Raw genomic sequence first — 25,923 nt, 5'->3', positions numbered from 1 at the left:
GAGGGTGTCTGTTGCCCTAGTGGGGGCGCGGAGTGCGAACACCGCACGCGTCGGCCACTGCCGGTCCGGGTGACAACTGGCAGAGTCCGCAGCCGGACCGGGATGTGCGGGGTGGGTAAAGGCAGCGCTGCGGGCCTGAAGGGCGGCGCAGAGGGCGGCGCTGGCGGCGTGAAAGGCGCCTTTGTGCAAGCAAGGGTGTAGGAGCCGGGAAGAGGAGAGATCGGGACCTGGAAGCAGGGGTAGAAGCGTCCCACACTCCCTGCCGTCGGGTCTCCAGCCGGACAGTAGGGCAGTGAGGTGGAGTGGGGACCGGCGCGGCGGAGGTTGTCTGCCGCTGCGGCTGGGGGCAGGAGTGGGAAAGAGGCAGTTTGGAGGAAGTTGGGGAGAGGGACCTGTCTCCCCGCCCTCTCCCCCTAGGTGACAGAGAGGCCCTGCTGGCTGGCAGGGTGCGAGCACTGCCCCGGAGCTCACTCCGGAACCGGCATCTGGAGAGCGGCCCCCGGGTGGAGCCGCCCGCCTGCCGCCCACCTGGGGCAGAGTGGCGGGCGCGGCGTGGCCTCCCTCCAGCGCCCCGGCCGCGTGGCTTGCGGCTTATTTTCCCAGCTGGCAAGCGTCGCGCTGCAGACAAGGGAATGCCTGTGGTGAGTTGTTTATTTTGTTGAAGTTTGCGGTGGGCCCGGAGGACGTGGGGGGCGAATGGCAGGCAGCGGCGGGGATTGTTTTGTTTAGGTCTTGGGTCCACCTGTGTGGTATAAATCTGCCAGGCTCCGGGCTGTGGGGTCCAGGGTGAGAAAGCCCTGGCGTTCCAAAAGCTCCTGGCCATGTTTAATTCGCAATGCCTGGAACCGACTAGAGTCTAAGGAAGGCTACCCCGCACCCAGCTTTCCATGGATGCTTCCCAAGGGACCATCGTTGCCCATGACCTGGGAATAGCTGGCCAGTGAAGTTTTCCCATTCCTCGGGGGTAATGGAGCTGAAGCTTTAATGTGAAAGGAACCCAAGAAAAGAGAGAAAAACTTATCCTCCGGGGCTAGGGGGTGGGTTGGTGTGAAGTTCGGTCAGGGATGTTGGGTTGGCCTGCTTCTACAAACTGGGATCCTGTGTTGGCCAATTTCCCAAAGTAGACTGGTGAAAGGCTGGCAGCTGGCTCCTGAGGGAGCCCATAGGAACCCCTGGGGCTGATGTTAGTACAGCCTCGGCTTCGTTTGCCTGGAAGAAAAGCCTAAATACATTAGTGAGAGGGTAAAGCTTTTAAGGCCTTCTTGGGAGTGAGTGGCTGGCTAATGAGAGGTTAATTTTGTTTCGAAGGGAAGGCTGTGCTGGTTTCCTGAGATAAATGGACAGGAAGCACATTACCTCCAAGCACTGGCAAGCGGCTCCCAAATGCTTTTTGCACCTGCCGCTTCTAGTCCTGAGAGCCAGAAGCGAGCCCTACTGGAATCTGTTAGGGATCAAGGGGCCCGGGATGTAAGCGCGTGATCTCCGTGGTCTCTCTCTTTCTCCAGGGACTCAGCGCTCATACGGAGCCCTGGGGCTCTTCTCTCACACCTAGGTCCTGCGTGTTCCGGAGCTCGGGGGCATCCTGATCCCGCTGAGCCCCCTCCAGGTGCAGAAGGGTTAAGAATGATGTAAGTACAAGCCAGGAGCTACATGCTGCTGGACTCTGGGCTATTCCGGGCCCCCTATTTTCAAACACTGTGGAGCAATGAGCAGCAGGGGAGCCCTTACTCAGGAATGGGTTACACAAATCGCTCATTGCTGGCTTCTCTGTCCTGGGTGAGCTGTTAAGCAGAGACCCTCTTGTTAGGTTTTTGGGTATGGAGATTCAGTACCTGGGGAACAGTTAAGACACAGTTAAGGATTTGGGAAATGAAATTGCATCATGTTTAGAATCCATTAACGTTACTGGCATCCGTTTTAATTACCCATTCGCATGCCCATGGTGTAGGATACTTTGCTGGGTCTCTTAGATGTACTGTTCTGGTCTCTTCGAAAACAAAGAGGAAGAGAGAAAGAATGCAGATGGCAAGACACGAGGTGGATTTTTGGGTTGCTCAAGTTGCCAATCACCTCACTTTTTTTTTCCTAATTAAAAATGTAAAACTTATAATCATCAAATTTGTTCTAGCTTCCTCCCTGGGTTTTTCTTTGTCCAGTCCCAAATTCTGCTTAACCATGCTGCACAGGAAGAGTGGCTGCCCTCTAAAAACCATTCAACATGCTCTTGATTTCCAAGCTGACTTCAAATCTTGCTAACATCCAGATTCACCCCAGACTGTGTCAACAGACCCAATGTCAGGAAAATAAGAACCACCTTGTACTTTAATTGTTAAAAAGAAAAAGCATTTTCCTCCAGCAGCTGAACACTTACGCAGTAATAAAAAGTGAATTGTTAGGCATACATGTCTTAAGCTTGTCAAATTTTACAACAGAGGAGCAATAAAACACCTTAGAGATGAATTTTTTTTCCTCTGAACAGTTTTTTTTTTTCCTTGACACCAGGATTCGAAGCAACTCGAGGGTGCCCTCTACTGATAAGAATATCTGGAGCCCCTTGTATTTAAAAAAAAAAAAAAAAAAAAAAAGCAAAGTCATCAGCAGAAAGATTCTAAATTGAATGTATTGATCTTTAACCTTTTGTTTATATGAAACATGATAATAACATAAGGTTCCTTTCGGAATATAATTAAATATTGAGGTAAGAAAACCCTACATTTTTCTGTGAGCCAGCTATCTAAAAGCACTTAAAATCTTTATGTGTAAGAACATTTTGCCTGCATGTATGTCTGTGCACCATGTGCCCCTTTGGTGCCTGTGAAGGTGAAGGGGATTCAGATCCCCTGGAACTGGAGTTACAGACTATTGTGAGCTGCCAGTGCACACTGAGAAGTGAACCTCGGGTCTTTTGTACAAGCCACTCAACCATCTCTCCAGCTCTAAGCTAAAAGGACTTCTAAGAAGAGTGTCATGCGATCACTCTTTAAAAGAAATATTTTCTGAACTGTATTTCATGGATTATATGTAGTAACTGCAAAATGGTTTTTAAAAAAAAAAGTCCTGATAGCATTTAGTATACACCATTATGTAAAACTGTCAGATCCAGCCCTCCCCCCATCAAAAGTCATTTCTCCAGGCAACTGTGAAGCTATTATTAAGCATATTAAAGATAGACATAAGGCTTGGATTATATCTTGGGTAGTGAAAGGTGTGTTTACCACTTGAATCATCATGGCCTGTAATAAGTAATGAAAAATTACAGTAAAAACAGATAGGTCTCCTTCATTAGGGACCTGGTGGTTTGAGGAATTCACAATGTGTCTAATAAGTAAGATGGTGAGACCTAAGGCTTGCCCCCCAATTATCCTTGTCCATTGATTAGCACACTGTAACATGTGGACTATTAATGTGTCTGTGGTTGATAGGAGATTCCTAATTAGAGATTCTGAGTAATGTAGCAGGTAAAGTTGCAAACTGTAATTTAGATTGCACTAAGTGCATTTTAAATGCCAGTCCTCAACAGTTTGGAGAATGGCAGAGGCAGGGGGAAAGTAAAGTGGCTTCTTAGGAGCACTGACGCCACTCTCCGAAGGAGATAGATACCACTTCACACTAACTGATAACAAATTGGAGCCTATCGTCAACTCCGCACGTGCTTTCTTTTGTCTCCATATATTAGCCCTTCTCCTTAGAGATAATTTGAGGGGGATTGCCCTAGGTTTTGGAGGACAACTCAAGTAGAAACAGACCTAACATTGGATTAATTTAATAGACTGGAAATTTGTGGAAAAGCCACCGAGCAACAAGAAATCGTGGCATAATTGCACTGCATAAAAACTCACCACTCTCATTAATCTAATTACCTTGTAACCGAACACGTTGAAGTTCGCCCAATCCCTGACTCCCGCTCTCCGCTTTGAAGCTGGGAAAATGTCAAAGAAACCAAAACACCAGAGCCTCACGCAGCTGCCAGCGAATTCCGCTGGGAGCTCGCAGGTACCTTCTCAGTCCATCCATCTGCTACGGACCTCGGTGTCATCTGAGTATCTAACAAGGCTTGGCTGGACTCTTGATTTGCCAAGAGACCCCCCAACAAGTTTGCTATGAGGTCCAGCAGTCGATTGGCTGAGTCGGGTGGGGGGTGGGGGTGGGGGGACCTGCTACACTGAGCTTGGGAAAGCGCTGGCTTCCTGCAAGTGGCTGCAGCTAGCAATAGGACAAGGGGTTGGAGAGGGTCATTAAAAACAACGAACAAAAAACTAGGAGGAAGCTGAACCTGAAGCTCATTAATTCAAGGAAAGGTTAAAGGCCGGTTCTCCTGGAACGCGGGCCAAGTGAGAGTCGCTGTCGCCCATTTCTATTGGGTACCAGAAAACAGTGATCGCGGAAAGGGGTGGAGGAGAAAAGCACAAGGAAGCCGGCAGGAGGGAGGCTGGGCCCTGGCGAAGCTGCCCCACCCGCGGGCGGCGGACACGGAACTTGAGTGAGATGCGAGGGCGGGAGGCACGTTCGCAGCCAATGGGGAGTGGAGAAGGCGGGTGATCGGAGGCGGGGCCTCCGCGGATTGGTGAGAGCCCGGAGGGGCGGGGCGAAAGTGCGGGGCTGAGATTGATTGACCGCGCAGGCCGCGGTGCGGAGCTCTCCGGGCCGCTGCCTGCTACGGTTGGTGAGGTTTTCTCGATCCACGCACGTCCAGCCTTCGCCAGCTGGGTCTCAGCCACCCTTGAGCTCCGGGCTGCTGTCGGCGCTCGCTCACGGTCTTTGTATCTTTTTCTCCCGCCTCTTTCTGCCTGCCGCGTCCGGCCGTCTCGATGTCTCTGCGCCCTATTGCCGCCTCCCTCCACTCGCGACGCCCTGCTCATCGCGGCGGTGGCGGCCGGTCTCGAACGCTGGCCTGAAAGGAGGAAGAGGAAGAAGAGAGGCGTGCGCCCTGGCCCATGCCGCAGCCCGAGGCCCGGCCCAGCCACTGCGCCCGCGCCGCCGCCCTCGCAGGAGCGCACGAGACCTGCATGGACGGGCATGGGCGTGAGAGCAGCACCTTCCTGCGCCGCCGCCCCCGCCGCCGCCGGGGCTGAGCAGTACCACCGCCCCGGACTCTGGCCGCCGTCGCCCCCGCCGCCGCTGTTGCTGCTGCTGCTGCTCAGCCTTGGACTGCTCCACGCAGGTAGGCGCGGGCCGGGTGGGGAGCGGGCCGCGCGGGCTTTGTTCTGGGTGCGGAACGCCACGGCCCTGGCGGGCGAGCAGGGCACTCACGGTCGCAGGTTCACGCTCCTGTCTGCCGCCTCTTGCCTTCGCCGGCGACAGCCGGTGGTCCGGTCCCAGCGTGCGGGCTGGAACCGCGTGCGGGACAGACACCCCGGGGCTTTATTGCCCTCTGCAGGGGTGTTTACTGGAGCCAGCTGCGGATCGGGTTTCCACCGCCCTGGTCGCCTGCGAGCGGAGACTCTGTGCTGTTCCTCCTCTACATCTGGGGGTGGCGGCGAGGCCCGGAGTCGCACACGGTGTAAAGATTTTCACCCGAGTTTGGGGGATGAATTCCAAAGAAACTTAAGTTAACCGGGATCTCTTTCGGTTTTGCCAGTGCTGCTTTGGACGCAGTTTGGCGAATCGAGGACGTGCTTTGAAAGCCTTGGGTTTTCGGCTCCTAGCGGGCTTGACAGATGCGCCCTGCAGTGTGGAGGTTCGCACAGCCCCTGCCCATGCAGCACTAGGAATATGCCCTAAGGATATACCTGAACCTGACCCTCGTGACGTGTGATGCCTAATTTTGTTGTCTTTACAAGGAAGTGCCATATCTTTTTAATACTTGGCCTAGACTGTGCATTTCCCTTTAATACAAAAATTAAAAGGATCATTGTTTTACATAGATTTCCTTGGAAGCCCTTTCCCCCTTTGTTCAGCTGACACAACACTAATCTGGAGAATTCTAGTTTAATAACACTCAACTGTACTGAAAACTTTTTACTTGATAAGATATACGAACCGTCCTAAAATAACTGGGAGGCCTTTTAAGTAATGGAATAAAATGACATCGAAGAGACAAGTCTTCGAGGTGTTATAACAGCTGCATTGTAACACTGTCACTTGTGGAAATGGACGGGGTCATGCTAAAATGTAATAGCCAGTTGTGGAATAATTAAATTTGGCTTTAAGTTAGTAATTTAAATAGAACCTTAGAAAAATATCTGCATGCGGTTTCATGGAAACTTTTTGTTAATGTTCCAGTATTCAGGAGCGTTGGGGTGAGAAAAATGTATGATTTATGTCAAACGGTGCGTTTCATGAAAGGGACGCTGAAAGGCTAGGTTGAGCTCTTGGCAGCTTGGATATTGGTTGCTGTGGGGTCCTGACAGGGTTGGAGAGTAGTTCCTGAGGAGTTGCTTGCTGCCCTGTCAAAGGCATGAGAAACTGGACGAAAGGCTTTGGAACACGAGGTTGGTTTCAGTAACTCAGTCTGTGCTCACATTGAGATTGAACCCAAGGCCCTCATTACTGTGAACAACTTGTTGAAGTCGAGCTGCTTTTCAGAGATCTCTTTGAAGAGTGGCTCTATTGAAATGCTGGGGTCCTTTTCCAGACCAGGGAACCCAGAAAGTGCTGCTTGCAGATGGACCACCATATGTTTTCCGTCTGAGTCATATCGCTTGCCTCTGTGCCCCATATGGCTCCATAGCTCCCTCAATTCAGCCTCAACAGATCTCATTTCCTTTACGATAACCTGGCAATTGTGCTGTAGTCACAGTCCCCGTGTGAAGGAAGCTGTCTTGCCTATGTTCATTAAAAAATAATGAAACGAAATCTCTAGACCACGAATCCTTTTAGCACTTCCAGTAACTGGCCGAAAGCACAAGTCACACCAACTGTAGATGGCCTGCTGACACCAAAATAGAAAATTCTTCTTTGTAAGTGCATCGTTTGGATTCTGCCCTTGGGAAACGGCCTGTTTATTTTTCACATGTATTTTATGATTTTATTTTAAGAAGACCTTTGCAGTTCAGGAGTGAATATCACATACCGGCCTTCTTGCTTACTCATACACTCCATGGCCTCCTTGGCCACATCCTGGAGAGTGTTTCTGCCCTGCATTATCTTGGCATTCTGACAGGGGGCTTACATTACCGCCTCTAACAGGCAAAGTGTGCATTGTCATTATAAATTCATGAAGCTTGGATATTTCTGGGTGTATGCTACAAATTAGTCATTATACCGGAGCCTGTGATGGAGCTGAAAATGCTGACCTCAAAGCATTTTCTCTTCAGTTAGCCCTCCACCCTGATCCTCTCCACAGCCGAGGGTAGGCCCCTCATCCAAAGCAAAAGAGCTGTTGTTTTGTGTGTGATTTCTCAAAGCAGTCAGCACCTACCCACCATGAAAAAGGGAAAGCTTAGGAATGGGGGTTGGGTACAATAGAACACTGGGAATGAACGCTGCATCTTCTCCCCCCCCCCCAAACTCTGGGATTCTGTATCTCCACGCTGTCCTCACTTTTGATATTTTATGACTATTCGAAATAATTATAAGTAACTGTATGCTCAGATAGATTTTATAGACCATAAAAAGAACAAATAGGCCCCACGAGTTTAGCGGAAAGTTCTAGTGCTGTCATTATTTGAGGTCCAAGAGCTGTTCGTTAGGGAGCGATCTTGGCCCTGCTTTTACTTATTTTGCACTTGCTCTGTATCGTACTTTAAAAGGAGGGGTATCATTGTCCCCCAACTGCTTTCTCAGCTATCGGTGACTGACACTAGTTAGTCTCGAACAATCCCAAGTCCAGAGCAAGACCTTGGATACTCCTTTCCCTCGATAAACAACTTGAAGGCTTTTGGAATAGTGAATTGGTTTGACTGTTTTGGTCCTCGCTTTGTTGTCCAGTAAAAGTAGTTGAAAGTAAATGCATTTGTTTTCAAGAAAGGAGTCCTGTAAATCAAACTCCCTTTGTCAGCACTGCACTGAACAAGCCTTGAATGGACCAAACACATGGCAATGACTCTTTTGTTTTGTTTTGTTTTGTTTTTAAAGTGGTCTAGTGATTGCTATAAATCCATTAACTCCAAAATAGTAAAACAATTTTAATCTCCTTTATTCTGGTAAAAAATGAAAATGAAGGCTCAACTGGGTCTTTGAAATTTCACAATGACAGATTGCTACCCTCACACTTCCCTCCAACCAAAGACAAAAATAGTTTACCATTTAATTAAAATTTAAAAACACTGAGGCACCTTTCTAAACAATATAGAGGTTACTAAATGATGTCCTTCATCAGGTGACATTTTAAGTACTGATATCCTGAAATATATTGTATCCACATATTGTAATAATTACATACTTAAAAAGTAACCCACCCACTTCTGTCAAACATGGTGGCATACACCTGTAGTCCAACATTCTGGAAGCTGATACAGAAGGATCGAAAGTTCAAGGTCAGCCTGGGCTGCAATGCAAGGAGACCTGCCTTGTCTCAAAACAAAAGCAAAACCAGGCTCTGCAGAGATGGCTTATCAGTTAAGAGGGTTGGCTGCTCTTCCAGAGGATCCCAACGTGGTTCCCAGCACCCACACAGTGGCTCAGCCATCTGTAAGTCCAGTTCCAGGAAATCCAATACCATCATCTATATGGCCTCCAAGGGCACCAGGCATGCATGTGATGCACAGACATACGTGCAAGCAAAACACTCATATACCTACCAAACATACCACAAAACTAGCCAAAACCAGTGGATCATCCAGTGATGTCAAACCCTCACCACCACCAGTACAAAAGGTGAGACACTTTATGCCAAGAAAAGACCATGAGGCTGTTACAACAGCTGACACATTCTTCAGAAGAGGATGCTGCTAAGATGGGAAGAAATTAAGCTTTTCATAAGTTAAACAGTTAAACACCTACTAGGAATTTTAAGTAACAAATATATGTTACAGTTCATTTTATACAATTTGAAATAGAGGGCCAGTGTTTCTCTTCAGTAAACCTTTTCTCAGTTTTGAAACAATGTATAATTGATTGGTACACATGACTAACCTAGTTTTTTGTTTTGTCTTTTCCTCTTGTGCTCAGAAACATTTCATGAATTGTTATATAAGAGACAAGTGACAGATAATTTGGAATTTCTTAATACAGGACTTTTTATACTTGGGTTTTCATTTTAACTTTTTCTCTAAACTGTTAATTAATTGAATTAAAAGGGAAAGGAGTTGTGTATGATCACACAAACACGTACACAGTCACACACATACAAATTCTTGGCTCGATAGTTCTCTGATCCCATTTTGAAAAACAATTTTGATGTTGCATACTTTTTTAACTGTCTTTTGCCTACGGTTTGCTTGACGTGTTAAGCTTGCGGTATGACAGACATGTGAAGAGAAGTAAAATCGGATCTTGGTCAAGTGAATCACTTTCTTAGCAGAGTACTTAGGTTTGATAGACACTAAGGCGTGGTGACTGGATGTGGTGATGCAACTTATTAGTAATACATCAGGAAAAGTAAAACAACTTACTACTTGAATTTTTTTTTCCTTTGATTTTCTTACCCTGTAGCCATACAAAGCCAGGTAAAGATACTTTAAACAAACTATAATTTAGAGTTTTAGCCTTTCTTCGGTGTGTGTAGGCTTTAATCATAGCTATGTGCATAGTGTATCCCCCCCCCCCCCCAGCTGCTTTCCAGAGCAAATTACTCATAGGACTTTAAAACTCAAAACAGCCCATATCTTTGGCTTTGCTTTGGAGCAGAACAATCTTTGTCAAAATAGCAAACAAGAAACAATATTTCATTGGCAATTTTAACCTGGAGGCATTTCTAGACTAGACTCTTGTTCAGTTACCAAAGCTCAAGCTTGTTTGCGAAGGTGTCTTAAAGTGGGAGTATATGAGGTAGAACAGAGAGTTCATAGGGAGAAAAGCATCTTCTCTCCTGCTGCCCAGGAACTGATGACACAGTTGCATGCTTGTTCCTGCCTTCTTTCCCATAGGTGATTGCCAACAGCCTGCTCAATGTCGAATCCAGAAATGTACCACAGACTTCGTGTCCCTGACTTCACACCTGAACTCCGCGGCCGATGGCTTTGACTCTGAGTTTTGCAAGGCACTTCGTGCCTATGCTGGGTGCACCCAGCGAACTTCAAAAGCCTGCCGTGGCAACCTGGTGTACCATTCTGCCGTGTTAGGTATCAGTGATCTCATGAGTCAGAGGAACTGTTCCAAGGATGGACCCACATCCTCCACCAACCCGGAAGTGACCCATGACCCCTGTAACTACCACAGCCATGGGGGAGTCAGAGAACACAGGGGAGGGGACCAGAGACCTCCCAATTACCTTTTCTGTGGCTTGTTCGGAGATCCTCACCTTCGAACTTTCAAGGATCACTTCCAAACGTGCAAAGTGGAAGGGGCCTGGCCACTCATAGACAACAATTACCTTTCGGTTCAAGTGACGAACGTGCCTGTGGTCCCTGGATCCAGCGCAACTGCCACGAACAAGGTAAGTACATGTCTTTCCCCCCTTTCTACTCAAGTTGTTTGGTCCTTCAGACAACTGATAAAATGCGTTGTTATAAAGGCCTCGTTCAGAGGAGCTGTCTGAATATCTTCTTGGGAAGTTATTAACAGGGTTGGTAAAGGTTTGAAATTGTTTGATGAAAGATCTTCTCCGGCATGTAAGACGTGGGTCTAAAGTTAACTAGACAGTGATATGAAGGACAAAACAAAACAGTGAAATCAAGTTCTCCAGGGAGGAAAAGGCGGGCCTGTTTAATGAGGAAAATGTGTGTGCTCCCCAGTGCTGTCTTGTGAGTGCTTGTGTGTGTGACTCTTCTCAAAGAAATCCACATTCAGAGTCTTCAGATGACGAGAGAGTGGGTGTTTTGAGTAAAGAAAGCTGTGAAGCCTGGGGCAGTGGCCCATCAGGAAACCTACTTTATTGGAGATTTAGAAGCTATAGTAAATGTAATGGCGGTAAGCCAGGCTTCCCAGTGGCAAACCCACAATGGTGCTTTAGTTACTAACCTTTTGGTAACCAAGGAAGTTAAGGATTGGCTGTTGCTGAACAGTGCCATATAAGCCCTGTGTAACTTCACACCCTCTTTTAACAGTTTCAAGTCAGAAGCTAAGAAGAAAGTTGGCAAAATTAAGTTGAGCTTACCCTGAGCCAGTGTCTGTGAGCCTGGTTTGTTTATTTTCAAGAAATTGATCATGTATAGGGAGAGACCTTTGATGCCAGCTGCAAGGTACGATGTCTTCCCGCAAGGTGGAAGAGACTGTCAGGAGGGTCTGCAAGGACCAGTCAGTGCTAAGTAACTGACCTTTCATAAATAAAGTCAGAGGAGTTTCTCCTAGTGTCCAACTAACCCCCCTCCTTCCCTGTCTTCCCCGGCCATGAACCCCACAGATAGACTTGCTTTGATTTCCTGTATTTATTATACCTGCTCTTTAGTAGTCATAGACTAAATACAATTGACAGAGATCAAGCTTTGGAAGTCCTGTGGCTGTTCCTTTGGCTCCCTCCCCTGCCTCCAAATGTGTGGCATATTTTTAAGTGAGTTTAAATTATTTTACTTGGCATTTTGTGAAGGGAATTTTACAACACCTCAGGAGATATCTGGAGACACCCAGGAGTGTCACAAATCTAAAAATAGAAGCCATTGCTCTTGAACACAGAGAGCTGTTCCAGCGCAGCAGACTTTTTAGGGGAGTCTCCAAAATGTTTATATTTCAACCCTGTAAAATCTCAGGCTTGCCTCTTGCCTTAGCAAATTCTACATCTCAAAAATAAAGCTTTCTTTCTCTGGCTCTTATATGTTTATAAATAACTTTTCTATCATAGATCTCAGAATATGGGGTTCGTAGAAAAGTTCACATATATTATATATATATAATATGTGTGATTATGAGACTGGTGAGAAGGCTCAGCAGTTAAGAGCAGCTACCGCTCTCGTAGAGGACTGGGTTCAGTTACCAGCACCAACTTGACAGCTCACAACCATGTGACTCAAGTTCTCTGTTCTGATGCCCTCTTCTAGATTCTGAAGACACTTGCATGTATGAACTCAAGGCACATACACACTCAACACAAAAACCCTTAAGATATATATATATCTAAGATTATGATATATCATTCATATATATATGTATATATATATATATATGTATGATTATGAAGTTGTAAGGTAGGCCATTGCCAAAAATCTAGGATTACAACATTCATAAGACACCTCAAATGTGGCAATAGTTATCCATTGTTCAAATAGTTGAGGATTTGGAAGACTTTTGGTCAAATTAAATAATAATTTGTTGCACACACACACACACACACACACACACACACACACGTGTATATGGAACAGTGCATTTAGATTAGCAAATAAATAAATATACATACACACACACATACAAGTCTGTTTTCTTGATCTGGTAAGAGCCCAAGTCTTTGTTCTTTCAAAATGGAGGAAAAGTCCTCTGAAGGGGTTCAGGAGGTCAGCTGGAGTGTGTGGTTTCTGGCTGCGCTTTAGCGCTGTTCCCCCATGCTGCTCAGCCATACTCCATGGCCCTCCGCCATTGTGCTGTGTGTTGCTGAAATCAGCAAAGGCCGATTACGCTGCACAGGCTCGTTTTTAAGGACTTTAAAGAAAAAGTGGTAATAAAAATAAAATAAAAATAAAAACACATGAGGCACAATGTCCTTACAAAATACATTCTAAGCGAAATCTGATTTTTTTTCAAAATCTGTTTTAAAACATTTTCTTTTATTAAAAAGTTTTGGAAGGGTTTCCTTCATGTGACTCTCAGCACACAGTAGCCTTTTCCGTTTTTTGTCTCTGTGACAAGTACCCGAAGAGAAAGCGGCAAAAAGGGAGAGAAGGGTCATTTGGGTCTCAGTCCTATCTTGACCAAATCCACTGATTTGAGCCTCAGACAAGACAAAGTACAAGCATCCAGTTGTGCAGAGAGAGGAGAAAAGAAAGAGTGTAAGCGAGGAGGCTGGGGACAAGGTGTAACTTTCTGGGAAGGTGGCCAGCTCCTTCCACCTAGATGCCAGCTGCTTCCCACCACTCCCCAGATTCTATATGAATCCACCAGGATTGTCCCACCAGCTAGAACACTTCCCATAAACAAGGGTCCCAACCCAGTCTCCTGGGTATTCTTGCACTGAGAATTGCTGGATCTACCCGACCAACACTGTAGGAAGCGTACCTGCGTGCTACATCTCTGTACTTAAAGAGTAACTGCCCCACGGAAGGCCATCTGTGAGGCTGAAGTGTTACGTTTAAACATCCATGCATCTCACTGTGAGAAATGCTAGACACTGGGTGTTCTACTCAGTGTGAGGTCACTAAGACAACTGGCTTCTGGGAGCCTGGCTTCATGAGCCAGCCACCTGCAAGTTGAGCTTAGCAAGGTCTCCCTTCCAAACATATCTGCCCCCTGTCACCAAAGGACACCTAAACAGATTAAAGTAAGATGAAGTCACTGTACTCGGGGACATTTATTAAGTACACTTTTTTCTGCATATGAGCAGCGAGTGGGTTCAGACAGATAGACCTACAGTCTAATGTGTCTTTATCTCTCCTTATCCACTCTTCTCACCACACACTGGCTCTCCCTTCCCCAAGGGAAAAGAAGGGCTTGTTTTCCAGGTGGTCACGGTGTGCACGTTTGCTTTCTTAGGGCCTCCGTGTTTTTGTTTAGACCCTGCTCGATGGAAGAGACTGTACTAGTGGACCAGCTCACCAGGTCGATGTGTTACTCAAGGAGGGAAGCCAGGGCAAGCTTTTCATCTCTCCACCCCGGGGCTGCAAGAGTTTCTGGCACACCTACACACATCACCTCATCTCAGATAGACATCTTCCCCACCTTTGGCTGTGAGAGGCAGCTGCAGGCATGCAGGCACAGAGAATGTGAAATGGGGGGGCTGGGAGGAGGGAGATGGCACTAGAACTAGAAACGTTAGGAGTGCAGAGATAAGGGTTTCCTGCTGGGGAGGAGGCAGTCACACCTTGCCAGTTCCAGAGAAGCACTGGGCAGTGGCTGTCCTGACCTCACACGCCCCAGAGGAGCCAGGTAGCCTATCCTCGGGACACCTGGCTTAGGACCTTTGCTTCCCATTTTCTTTGCCACTTTCAGACTCAACACAACCGCTCAGTAGCCTGGGTCTCTGCCCTTAAACAGAGGTCCCTAGAAAGGATACGTAAATGCATGATCACAGAAAGCGATTAGAAAGTAAAACTTCTCAATCCCTTTGCATGTGCCCATGTATTAAAGTTGCTGAGACAGGAGTAGAGTTTAGTGGTAGAGGCTTCCTACTGTGAGTTACCTCCTCAGACCTACAAATGAAAATGAAAGTGGACACTGTTTAAATACTCAGTCTGGGGCTAGCAAAATGGCTCAGTGGGTAAAGCGCCTGCAGCTAAGCCTGACCCACCTGATGTTAGCTCAGGAAGTAAAGTGGTAGGGGAGACCCGACTCTACAAACTGTGCTCCGATTCCAACGTGAGCTCTCCATGCAAACACAGAATAAACAGATAAAATGTAACTTAAAGAATTAAAACTCAGTCTCTTAAGTCCATTTTCAATAACCTTTCAAAGTGCTTTTCAGTTAAACTTTCGTGTTACCTACCTAACAGTGACCATATTTTTAGTGATGATTTTCACAAGTATTCCTCCGCTTTATTTTTCCCTCTAGCTTGTCTGTATTCACATTCTTTCCCACTTCTCTGGCTTTCTATAAAATACTTAAATCTCATGTAAACAAATCAGAGGTAGGGAAGGTTGGGAACCACACATCCTGGGCTCCTCCTTGAGCCACGGAAAGGGTTTGCTGTAAGGCAGGTTAGTTACCTTTAAGAAAGGGGTTGTTCATTATGCTTCCCTGAACCAGATGACCATTGGCCAAGTAAGACACTAGTTCTTGCAGTGGCCACCACCTCCTGCTATCCTGTGGGCCGCACCCAGTGCCGAGCCAAGGCAGTTTCATATCTATACATCTCAAGCTCTTTAGCTGCTCTCTTGGAAGTTGTGAGAGTTTCCACCAGACATGTAGACAGCTTGGTCTTATTTCTTTTTGGTTAATATCTTTCTTGAGCAGTGTAGCCTAAGGTCTCCATTCTGATAAAATCCACCTTGGTAGCACTAGAACATGTTGTGGCCACTCTTTCTGATGGCCCTTAGACACTCGCACAGCAACAGTGGACATGTAGGTCATCGTTCTGGAGTCATCTGTTGCTCAGACATGCCCGCATTGCAAAAGCTTTCAGCTGTCATTTTAAATGCATCTCCAGATCACGGTTCAGAAACCTGTACTCTCTTGACCTCACACCTTAGCATATTTGTTTCTTGTAGCCAAGTTTCTATAATGACTTGTTTTAATAACTGTGAATACCTTTGAGCTACACAGTAGTGATTTTTTAATTTTTATCAATAAAGATGTCCCTCCTTCACTGTGGTTGAATTGTGCTTAGATGTATGGACCTGCATTCAGTGGTAGTCATGGTGGCAAAGGGTCTAATTTTAGAAGTATCTAAACATTGAAATCTAAGATTTGCTTTTGTAAGATGTGTGTGTGTGTGTGTGTGTGTGTGTGTGTGTGTGTGTGTGTGTAATTATAGCCATTTGTTCCTTTTGATCCTTTTTGACTACAAAGATACTAGTTTATAGTTGTAGCTCCCTTGGTGTAATAATTTCTGATAAAAAATGTCATTAATTTGGTGCTGCTGCATTTTTTTTTATCCTTAAATCATCATGTAGGAGATGTAGGGGTGAGCGTAGCCTCGGTATTGCATTGTCTGGGCTGAAATGTACAACATTAGGCAAGGGTGGGTTTGTGTGTAGACCCAGCTGTCCTCAGAGCGTCTTGGTAGAATGCATTGATTCCCAGAGACATTAGTTAGCAGGTTGACACGGCTGTCAGGAAGCAATAGAGAGCAGCTACTGTGGAAGTGCATCACAGGCCATCCCCCAGGCACACCCCTCCTGCCCTGCTTGCTCCTGGGATTTGGCACCTTTGTCTTCCCACCTCCCACAGCCAGTGCCTGCCACCTGCATCTATATTTCTACCATCACCAGTCTTAATTACCTTTCAGAGTCCCATCTAATTTTTAAAACCCTCGCTAAGTCATGAGTTAGACATTTTTGTCATTCCTGATATTTTTTTTTTTTTTAGACATAGCACTGAAATGTTAAAGACTGGGTTTTAGAAGAACAGAGGAGCTCTGCTTCTGGATGGGACTGGTCTGCTGTCTTTCTCAAGGTCCCAAAAGGCTCTCGTTTGTACTGGATTATAAGGTGTTAGCCAAAGGAACTACCGTGTGGTATAGTTTCAGTAAACTGCCTGGAGGTAGAAAGATTTCCAAGTGCTTGTTAGGGAAGAAAGGGGAAAGGAGAATTGTCACTGGGTGACTGGTGTATACAGTACGAGAGCATTTGGTAAGACAGATGGGCTCCTTAGTTATTCTTTCTGCTGTGTTTTTCAAATAAGGTATCACTTTGGTTTTTCCACATATGTTTAAAAAAAAATACTCTGGGTAAAAAGTTCTTTACCATCTTTTAATCTTCTTGACACTGCCCACTCCCATCCCAGATGTCCTTGGAAGGAGGCTTTCTAAAATCCCCCTTGGTAAGTGAAATTAAACCGAGGTTTGTCCAAGCCAGGCAGGATTCCTTGTGTGGTATAGGCCTCTGTTGCTGCAAAGCACATCCACACTCCTCCATAGTTTAAGGCAGGGGCAGGAAGCCAAGTCTGATACACAGCTGAGAGTCAGAACTTGTTTCACTGTCAAGTTTCCAAGTGTCTCTCTCTGCCCTGCTCAGTTTTCTTTGAGTCAACCTTTGGAGGGGAAGGGTCGAGAAGGAAACGCTGGTTGGTTGGTTGGTGTTCCCATGTGGTGTTGTTGCTGCTGCTGGCTTCAGCTAATGCTAGCCAGACGTGTTCTGCCTGGCATATGGGCTGAGAGTTACCTACGGTGTGCAACATTGCAACAGTGAAACAATGAAACTGCAACGGTGACAATGTTCCCTTCCCCGCTTTGTCTTTGTTTTGACTGCCAGAAAACTTGCTCTTCCAGTGTTTGGATTTTGTGTTCTTGTGGGTGGGGTAATTTAACCAAGTGCTCCGCCTGTCTGAGTGCTAAGGAGCAAGAACTAACACACCTAAGAGAGATTAACCTGGAGAGCCTTGGAGTGAACCTATGGTACTGGTGGGTCCTAACTGGAACTCAAGTGAAACCAGCTTGCTAGAGAATGGGAGCTCTTTCTGCTCCACAGCTGATTATTTCAATACCTAGGGCCGGGGAGGGAGTTCAGCTAATTCTGGTAGGTTTCTTTTATGTTGGCTTTCTGTCTGCACTGTGGAGGGGATGGACACCTCAGCATTTACACATGAACTTCTCATCTCCCGTGCAAGTGCTCTTGACAGATTCGGGCTTCAGTCTGGACCTACAGACATTTGTCAGGTACTGACATCTTCCCATCTTCCTGCCCAGGCACAAGGATGTTTTTGGCCAGTTACTGACCTTTTAAAACATGTGGGCACCAATTCTGAAGGTCTTAATCCTTTTCTCTTTTGTTTCTGGGAACTTGAAATTGAACCTAGAGCTGGCAAAATTGGTATATTGTGAAGACGATGAGGGTTTTTCTCCCTTTCTCCCCTCCCTAATGCTGAGAAGTAATCAGAGAGGCCATGGTTTCCCACAATCCATCAGTCGAGGAACCACAGTGGAACCTAGACCCTGAGCACTTGCAGGATCTGACCCCTGGAAACTGGGACCTGTGTGACAGATCCTGCCTAGCTGAGGGCTGTGAAGTTGCTGAGATTTGCAGGCCTGGAGGGCTTGCCTCCTCATGCTCGGCATGGTGTTACTCTGGTGTGTAGAAGGAAGTTGGCTAACTTCCCCACCTCTGTGCCTATTTATGCTTCCCGCCTTCCTTGTTTTAATTATATAGAAACTGGTTTTTGAAAGTTGGCATTTCTGTGCATGTCCGTCTCGTGTGTTATCCCTGGGCCAGATTGCTTTCCTTCTCGGAGTTTTTTCCAGCAACTGGACCGATGCTTCTCTGGACCACCCTAGCAGCCTTCAGCTGTGGGTGTCCTTCCCCTCTGGTTTGGCTTCTTAGTTCTCCATCTGCTGCCAAGTACCCCTTCAGCAGCCAAAGCTGCCCCTGTTCTTGCTTGTGCTCATTACCTAGGGCAACACCGAAGGCTGCATCCTGCCCATGAGTGCTCAGAGCAGAGAGCTCTGTAGAAGCAAACACGCCTGGTACCTGTTTTGAAGGCATATATAACCCTGGTCTTGCCTAAACCCTAAAGGAGTCTAGGGTAATATGTTGCTCACCTTATAAACGTGTGCTGTCTTAACTGTTGGTATATTGTCCTAACCAATAAAAGTAATTAACATCTTATACTTCTGCAATTCCTAGACTTTCTGCGAGTATAATATTTGATGTAAGCTGAGTAGTGATTGTAAAATTGCTTTCTGGTTTATTGAGTTTACAACTTCCTAACAGACCCTCTCCCTGATGCTTTTGGGAAAACGGTCAGTGACAGCATGTACCTCCCGCCCAGCATTTAGTATACTGCATATAAACAGACTCTCGTCTGGGTTCTGCATCAAATTGTTCAGACAGAAAGTTACTCTGAATGAGTGTGTGTGAATTTCCCCATTTCACAAAAGTGAGAGAGAGTTACGCTCATTTTTATATAACTAAAGGTCAGTTCCCTCCTTGCCTGCACAGAAGAGGCCTGCCCCAGCTAGAATCCACACTCCAATGACCCTGGAAATAAAGTAAGGTGCAGTCGAGGGCCTCAGCTTCTTTCAGAGCTTCCTCCATGAGCTTCTCAACATTGAGAAAAATTGGCCTCCTGAGTAGAATTTAGGTTTGTTAGTACTGGAGACAAAGCCAGTGTGGCTTCAGTATTGCTGTTGTTGGAATGGTCATGTTAATCTGTCTAGAGGACTGAGGGGGAAAGCCGTATTCTACTTACATGTGCAGGCCTGAGAGGGGCCCTGAGCCTGGTCTTGATCTCCTTGAGGGTCTGCTGGTGTTTTTTTTTTTTTTTTTCCAACATAATTACTCCCAGGTGACTTGACAACATGGACATATCAGTTAATTAGATGAAATAAAATTCGCTTTAACTTCCTTGTACATGGCAGAATTTTAAACAGATACAAATCAAATTACCTTTCATTGCTTCAGTTTCGTTTCTAGTCCCATGTTTAGCTCTAAAAGCCCAGTTCTCTTGTTGAGGATTCATTCAAGAAAGTTCTTTGCACTTGTGGTGCTAAGTAGTCTGCTGGAACCCTGGTAAATGTTTCTTCCACAGTGTGTACCAGAGCTACAGTCTACACAGAGAACTGAGGGCAAAGCCTTTGGGGAGTTGTGTTTTAAAACCTGTGCGTGGTGTTTTCCAGGCTGGGAAGATTTCTCTGTATCCTGGGGAAGCAGGGCCTAGATTTTCCTCATGACTTGTTCAATTCCATTTCATATATTTCCTTTACCTGCCAGTTGGAAAGAAGCAGGCGGGTGCCTCTTAACTAATGGTACTCAACCTGTGGATATCAAACACCCTTTTCACAGGGGGCGGCCTTAGACCATTGGAAAGCACAGATAAGTACTTACATTAGGATTCATAACTGTAGCAAAATTACAGCTATGAAGTAGCCACAAATAACTTTATGGTTGGGGTCACCACAACACAAGGAACTGTATTAAAGGGTCACAGCATTAGGAAGGTCGAGGACGGCTGCTCTTCCTTTACAGCAGCCCTTAAGTTCTTTCGGCCTTTTGTGTGTGGAAAGGTTGATTTGTAGCTGCTATCCCTCTCTCCCTCATAGACCTTGTGGGTGGTAGAGATCTCAGGAGTGAGATTAAAAATGAATGAGGAAAGCTAGAGTAGTTTGTCTAAGGTGGGGTTAAGAGGAACTAGACGGAGGACGTTTAACAAAAGACATTGATGTTTTAAATGCACAGAAATGCCACCCATCAATAATAAATGGTGTGGCATGACAGATGTGACAAATTGAGTTATTACTGCACATGGATCAGTTAGTGGAGGGAAGCCAGCAGCATAGCCACTGTTTTACAGCTTTTAACTGCGGAGTGAAAGCTCTAAACAGTCTGAACACCCATTTTAGGATTACGATGGCTGCTATATTAAAATTCTTAAAGTTTGTAATTTGCAGAAATTCCAGTGAAACTTTGAATATTATTGAAGTGAAAATTATTACGGGTGAACAACTTTGCTTTTCTTGAGAGTTGGACAATCTAAAATGGATTTCGTGCTGGTCACGGCTGAGTGCTGGTCGAGAGCTTGTGTTGTAATTGTTCTGAGGAATGGCATCGCAGTACAAAAGTCAAGTCATGTGAAACTGCCACCCAGAGTTTTTTCTACATTGCATTGATTAGGAATCTAGGTCCCTGCTTAGTACACACTGAAATTATAAGGGACTTCTCAGGGACCCTTTCCCATGCTCTGAAGTTCTTTCAGCCTCCCTCTCCCCCCAGCAAGTTGATTCAACAGATAATTTTATACTCATGCCCAAGTGAGAAATCACATTGTAATTTTATCGGATGGAAAGTCTCTTCAAGTAAAATGGGTAGACAAAACCCATGAGGTAGAGTAGAATATTTGATAGGTACAGGTCCTAGAGAATGCTAATTTTCCACGAGCCCTGTATCACAGAAGGTGATGGGTGAGGGGTGTTTAAAGTGAGTCCAGAGTTCCAGGTTGGAATTGCTGTGCCTAATGAAAAAACCAGGCTTGGTTAAACATGAAGCTATTCCACTCATCTTAATATAGACTCCTGTGTGTCTTTTTCGGTAACTCGTTTGCAATTGGATATCTCTGCTTTGTTGCCCCAACAAAAGTGAATTCCTTTTCTCTCTTCCTAATGTGAACAAAATGCCTGTAGTGTTGCGTGCAGTGCCAAGCTGGCCTGAAGGTTTGTTAGCCCAGAAAGACTCATGGCTGAGTTGTTGAGCTTTCTGTTTTTAAATGTGTTGTAGTTGAGAGGATCCTCATACCGTGAGGATCACGACTGTGTGAAACAGTGTTGTTGACTTTTAGTTTGGTTAACCTTTAGCGTTTTCTGTCCCTCCTCCGGTGTTTTCAGGTACAGAATTTACTTTTCACCTCCTAGCAATCCCAGCTTGTCTTAAAAAGGGACTTGTCAAACTGGCGTTAGAGCCACCAAATAAATCTGTTTACAGTCTCCTTAGATACCCACCTCAGAACCCCTCACAGGGGAAGGCCCTGGTTAGAGTGAGCAGCTCTCCTGAGTCATCTCTGGTCACCTTCTCTGGCTTGTTAAGAAGGTGTTGAAATGTGAGAAGGGCTGGTCGTGAAATCAAATTGTGGCTCTGGGCAATTAGGAGAGAAAGGCCCGGGTTTTCACAGCACATTGTCCGGCTTTCGACTGCAGCTGCAAACAACGGATATGAACTTAGCCAGTTGCTGTCGTGCAGCTGGCTCTGATCTGGGCTTTGTAACTGGCTGAAGTAAAATGAAATGGCTGGAAAATTCCAGTCAAGTAACACCAGTGGGAACATGTGGAATTAAATAGTGTGAGCAAATGCCGGCTGACTTGGGGAAAAACTTCAGACATGAGCTTGAGGGTGGTAGTCAGGATTTGGGGGGCATTTCTGGCCTTTTAAACAAGGGTCCATTGTTTTGACTAGTTTCCTTGCAGGAGCTAAGAGTCTCATGCCCTCAGAGTTTCTTACAGAATGTGTGGCTTGCCTGCCTTCTTGATTCAGGTCACCCAGTGTCCTTTAGTTTATTTCTTTTTTTAAATTAAAAAGCAGAACAAGCAAACTGTTGCCGCGTAACCAACAATAAGCCGAGTCTCAGGCGATGTCAGATGGTGCTGGGGGAGCGGCACACAGACCCTCTGTCCCTTCCCAGTTACCCTCTCTCACCAGAAGCTGGCTGCAAAAACGGGAGGGGGTTCATTTGTTACAGATTTTATAAATGTTAAAATAAAAGGATTCCACAAGGAAGAAGGTGGGTCTTGCTAAGGAAGGTTTTGTATTATCAATGGGTAGGGTTTTTTTTTTCTCCCTGAACTATTTGCTTCATTTGGAAAATTAAGAGCTTACAGGGAAAAGCCATGAGGAGTCAGAGGCCCCGGCAGTGTTTGGGGCAAACCTCTTCTGTTACTAGGTTTGGGGCTTGTTATCTCTGCCAGTGCTGTGCTTGCCAAATAATCCCCTGTCACCGGGATTAAGCAGGGATGCGAAACATTTGATTAAGAGACTTAAAGGACTCTCTCCGCAGGCACATGATTGGTAGTTGTTGCGGATACCCCACCCCCACCCCCAAAGAGCCTCTGTTTTTGTCTCTCAGTATTTATATTAATAGTGATGAGTCATGCAAAATGGAGATAGTCCAATGAATGATCTCCCTGTAGAAGGCAGGGCTCTGTTATCATTAATTAAGTCCCTAGAAGCTTCTGTACGTCTTAGCAAGGAGCCCCCACCTCACCCCAACTATGCTTGCTGTCCCTTGGTGATTTTTAGAAGGAGACAAATAAATGGACTGTTCCCAAGGCCTCAGTTCTCCCTCCAGCACTCCCCTCCAGCTGTGTTAACTTGTACCTCTTCCACCCCACAGATCACCATTATCTTCAAAGCACAGCATGAGTGCACGGATCAGAAGGTTTACCAAGCTGTGACAGATGACCTGCCGGCTGCCTTTGTGGATGGCACCACCAGTGGGGGGGACGGTGATGTGAAGAGTCTTCACATCGTGGAGAAGGAGAGTGGCCGATACGTAGAGATGCATGCCCGCTACATAGGCACCACAGTGTTTGTGCGACAGCTGGGTCGCTACCTAACCCTCGCTATCCGGATGCCCGAAGACTTGGCCATGTCCTACGAGGAAAGCCAGGACTTGCAGCTGTGCGTGAATGGCTGCCCCATGAGTGAATGCATTGATGATGGACAAGGCCAGGTGTCTGCTATCCTGGGGCACAGCCTGCCCCACACCACCTCAGCACAGGCCTGGCCTGGCTACACACTGGAGACTGCCAGCACCCAATGCCAAGAGAAGATGCCAGTGAAGGACATCTATTTCCAGTCTTGTGTCTTTGACCTGCTCACCACTGGTGATGCCAACTTTACTGCTGCGGCCCACAGTGCCTTGGAGGACGTGGCAGCGCTGCACCCGAGAAAGGAACGCTGGCACATATTCCCCAGCAGCCATGGGGGACACAGCGATCTGCCTGTTGGTCTTGGACTCACATGCTTGATCCTTACTATGGTTTTGTAGGAGTTCTCTGTTGTTTTTGTTTTGTTTTTCTGTTTTGTTTTGGTTTTTTGTCTATAGCAAAATTTTAAATATATATTGTCATAATATATTGAGTGAAAAAGTATATATGTATATACCATGTATATGACAGATGTTTGTCCTGGAACACCAGATTGTACATTATGTGTTTGGCTGTTTTCACATATGTCTGTTATAGTGTTTTTTGATTGTATCAATTTTGTTTTGCCGTTTTGTGAAATGTTTTATAATGTCCCTGCCTAGGGACCTCTTAGAAAGCACTTTATTTTTTATATATTAAATATTTATGTGTGTACCTGGTTAATATGTACAGTGCATATACACAGACACCAACCACAGCAATCCCTTTGGAGGTGACTAATTTATAGCTCCTCTGGTTGCTCCTCCTGCCCTTCCCGTTACTACTGATTTGCCAAGGTACCGGTTCCTGATGGAGCTGTCTCCCTTCCTTTGAAGTCTCAATTTGAAAGTTGTCCCCTCACTTGTAAGTACTTTTGATTCTTAAAATGTGGATCTCACTAAAGAGCCCCATTTCTAACAGCTCACTTTTCCAGAACATGGGGGCATTAGTGCTACACCTGCAGCCATTACTCATGTGCATTTGAGCACATATGGTCGATTAGATTGACCCTTCTGAAGCTGCTCTTTGTCAGGTGCCAGTCTGGAGGTGGCCATTTCAAGTGAATACCAGGCACCTTGCTATAGCCCAGCTAATAACTCTTTTCCATCCTCTGTCCCTGTTTAAACTGTACTTTCCCCTCCATTAAGTCGTTAAGCAAAACAAAACCATCAGCTTAGAAGAGATCATGCCTCGCTCTCCTTGGTAATTTGTAAAACTCACGTTCTTAACTTTCTCCTTGGCTGCTTGGAGTCCTAACAGTGTTCTCTGGCTCTGCTCCAGCATCTCCTTAACCTCCCCTCAGGATTCCAAACACTGGCTGTTAGTGCTCCTCTGATTGAGGTCCAGTGGTACAGCCTTAAGAACAGAAAAATCTGTCTTGGTGTTTATTAGTGGGCACTTGCCCATGGATGCTATTGAGTCCTGGTGTTAATAACCAGGCATTTCACTCCCCAAGTGATGTCCACCTTTGCAGCTGTCTGCCATCTTAACACCTGTAGATGAATATTATAGTTACCTGCCAGTTAGTGAAATCCTCCTCAAGTAAAATCTCTCCTTGCCTCTTCCATTACACCAGCTATAAAAGGGACATAACAGAAGACAGTGAGACTAGCAAAGTTAACTCCCGAGTAGGTAGGTTTGTATTCTATCTAAATGTGTTTGGTTCCAAAAAGTAATAGGATTTGTGTTTTCATATTTAAGGTTTGCATTAATGCGCTCGCAAAGATACAAACCTTAAATAAAGTCATTGGGACATGGCGATGCCCTTTGACATGTCCTGTTGGCCAGGGGGACTGACAGGCAAAGGCTGTCAGTAAACGGAATCTTTTGTGAAGTTGTGTTTCTTAGAGAAGTGATCTCACCCATGGGTGGGATTGTATGCTCATGTAGAGGTGGCAGATTCTTACCTTGGGGGCAGTTAGGAAGGTACCCTGCTTTGTGTTCTTAAAGGTTGAACTCCAGAGAATTAGGATCTAGCCCTTTGAAAGAAGGTCCTTGTAAGAAAGCTGTATTAGGACCAACCAACCCTGAGCCTTGAAGCATGGCCACCTTTGTTCACCTATGAAGCCATGTGCCAAGCTCAGAAGCTGTCAATAGCTAAGTGACTTGTAATTGAGTAGAACGAGGGAGGGAGAGTGTTGGATACTTTTAACCACTATTTTTGTGCAAATGTAAAAGTAAAATAGAAGGTCCTGCCGTGTCTTCCTTTAGAGTATGTGATCCATACACCTTTGATCCTTTTGAGGAGAACAAAGCCACCATGTCTATCCATAGTTTGGAAGAGAAAGTTTGCCTGTTTAGCTGTGTTGTTTAGCTGGGAAGGGTGGATGCCATGATACACTACAGCAGTAGTATTAGTAATAGCGTGTTGGAGGTTCTCTTCATATTAGTGTCCCTACGCGTCCTTTACGGTTCCCACAGATAACTTTTAGAAGTAAAGTACTTCTGTAGAGAAGGGCCAGATTTTCTTTGGGGTTTCTAAGGAACATAGTGCTTCAACTTGTTTCATGAAGTCCATAGCCAGAAGAATTTCAGCCCGTACTGGCAAACAGATAGGCTATTGCTTTTCACGGGTCTCCTGGGAGAGCTTGAAACTTGGGGCAAAAACACTGATTTTTTCACAGATCTTCCCAGGTCTCTCTTAGGAAAGACTCAAAAAACACATTGCCCTCTTTGCTGTGCCTGAAACCCACCCCCATTGTGTCGAGTCCTTGCAGAGAAACCTGTAGATGTGGTTCATAGGTATATGAGTAAGCATCTGTGTAAAAGCAGTGAGTGTGTGCTATGTAAATACGTTAAATTATTATGCTAGAAAAATAAAGTTACGGACCATGCTGCCCCATGTCTGCTCTGTGATTACAGTGACACCTGTTGGACGAGCTGAGGAACCTCTGCAGGAGGAGGAAGGGACTTAATACCTAATCAGTTTTCATGAGTTGTACTTGCCCACTAGCCCGCTTGACTGTTACTGTAGTTCTTTTTTTTTTATAACCTTTAAGCGATCACAAATAAAGCAGTGCCCCACTGGTCCGAA

The 25,923-nt window shown here is 45.8% G+C and overlaps 1 protein-coding gene across 4 annotated transcripts; it reads left to right on the top strand.

Annotated features, from left to right (window-relative positions):
- On the top strand, positions 1–25,923 carry Rgmb (repulsive guidance molecule BMP co-receptor b). Of its 4 annotated transcripts, none has more exon segments than NM_001432540.1 (5): positions 1–641; positions 1,553–1,628; positions 4,899–5,161; positions 9,969–10,477; positions 22,595–25,923. In NM_001432540.1, coding segments are annotated over 4 exon segments (1,434 nt in total). In that variant the 5' UTR covers positions 1–641; positions 1,553–1,623; the 3' UTR covers positions 23,252–25,923.

This window comes from Rattus norvegicus, chromosome 1 (genome assembly GCF_021556685.1).
Source record: "Rattus norvegicus strain SHRSP/BbbUtx chromosome 1, alternate assembly SHRSP_T2T, whole genome shotgun sequence".
NCBI classification, from domain to species: Eukaryota; Metazoa; Chordata; class Mammalia; order Rodentia; family Muridae; genus Rattus; species Rattus norvegicus.
Note: the sequence above shows the minus strand (reverse complement) of the source record. Positions and strands in the feature narration are given on the sequence as shown.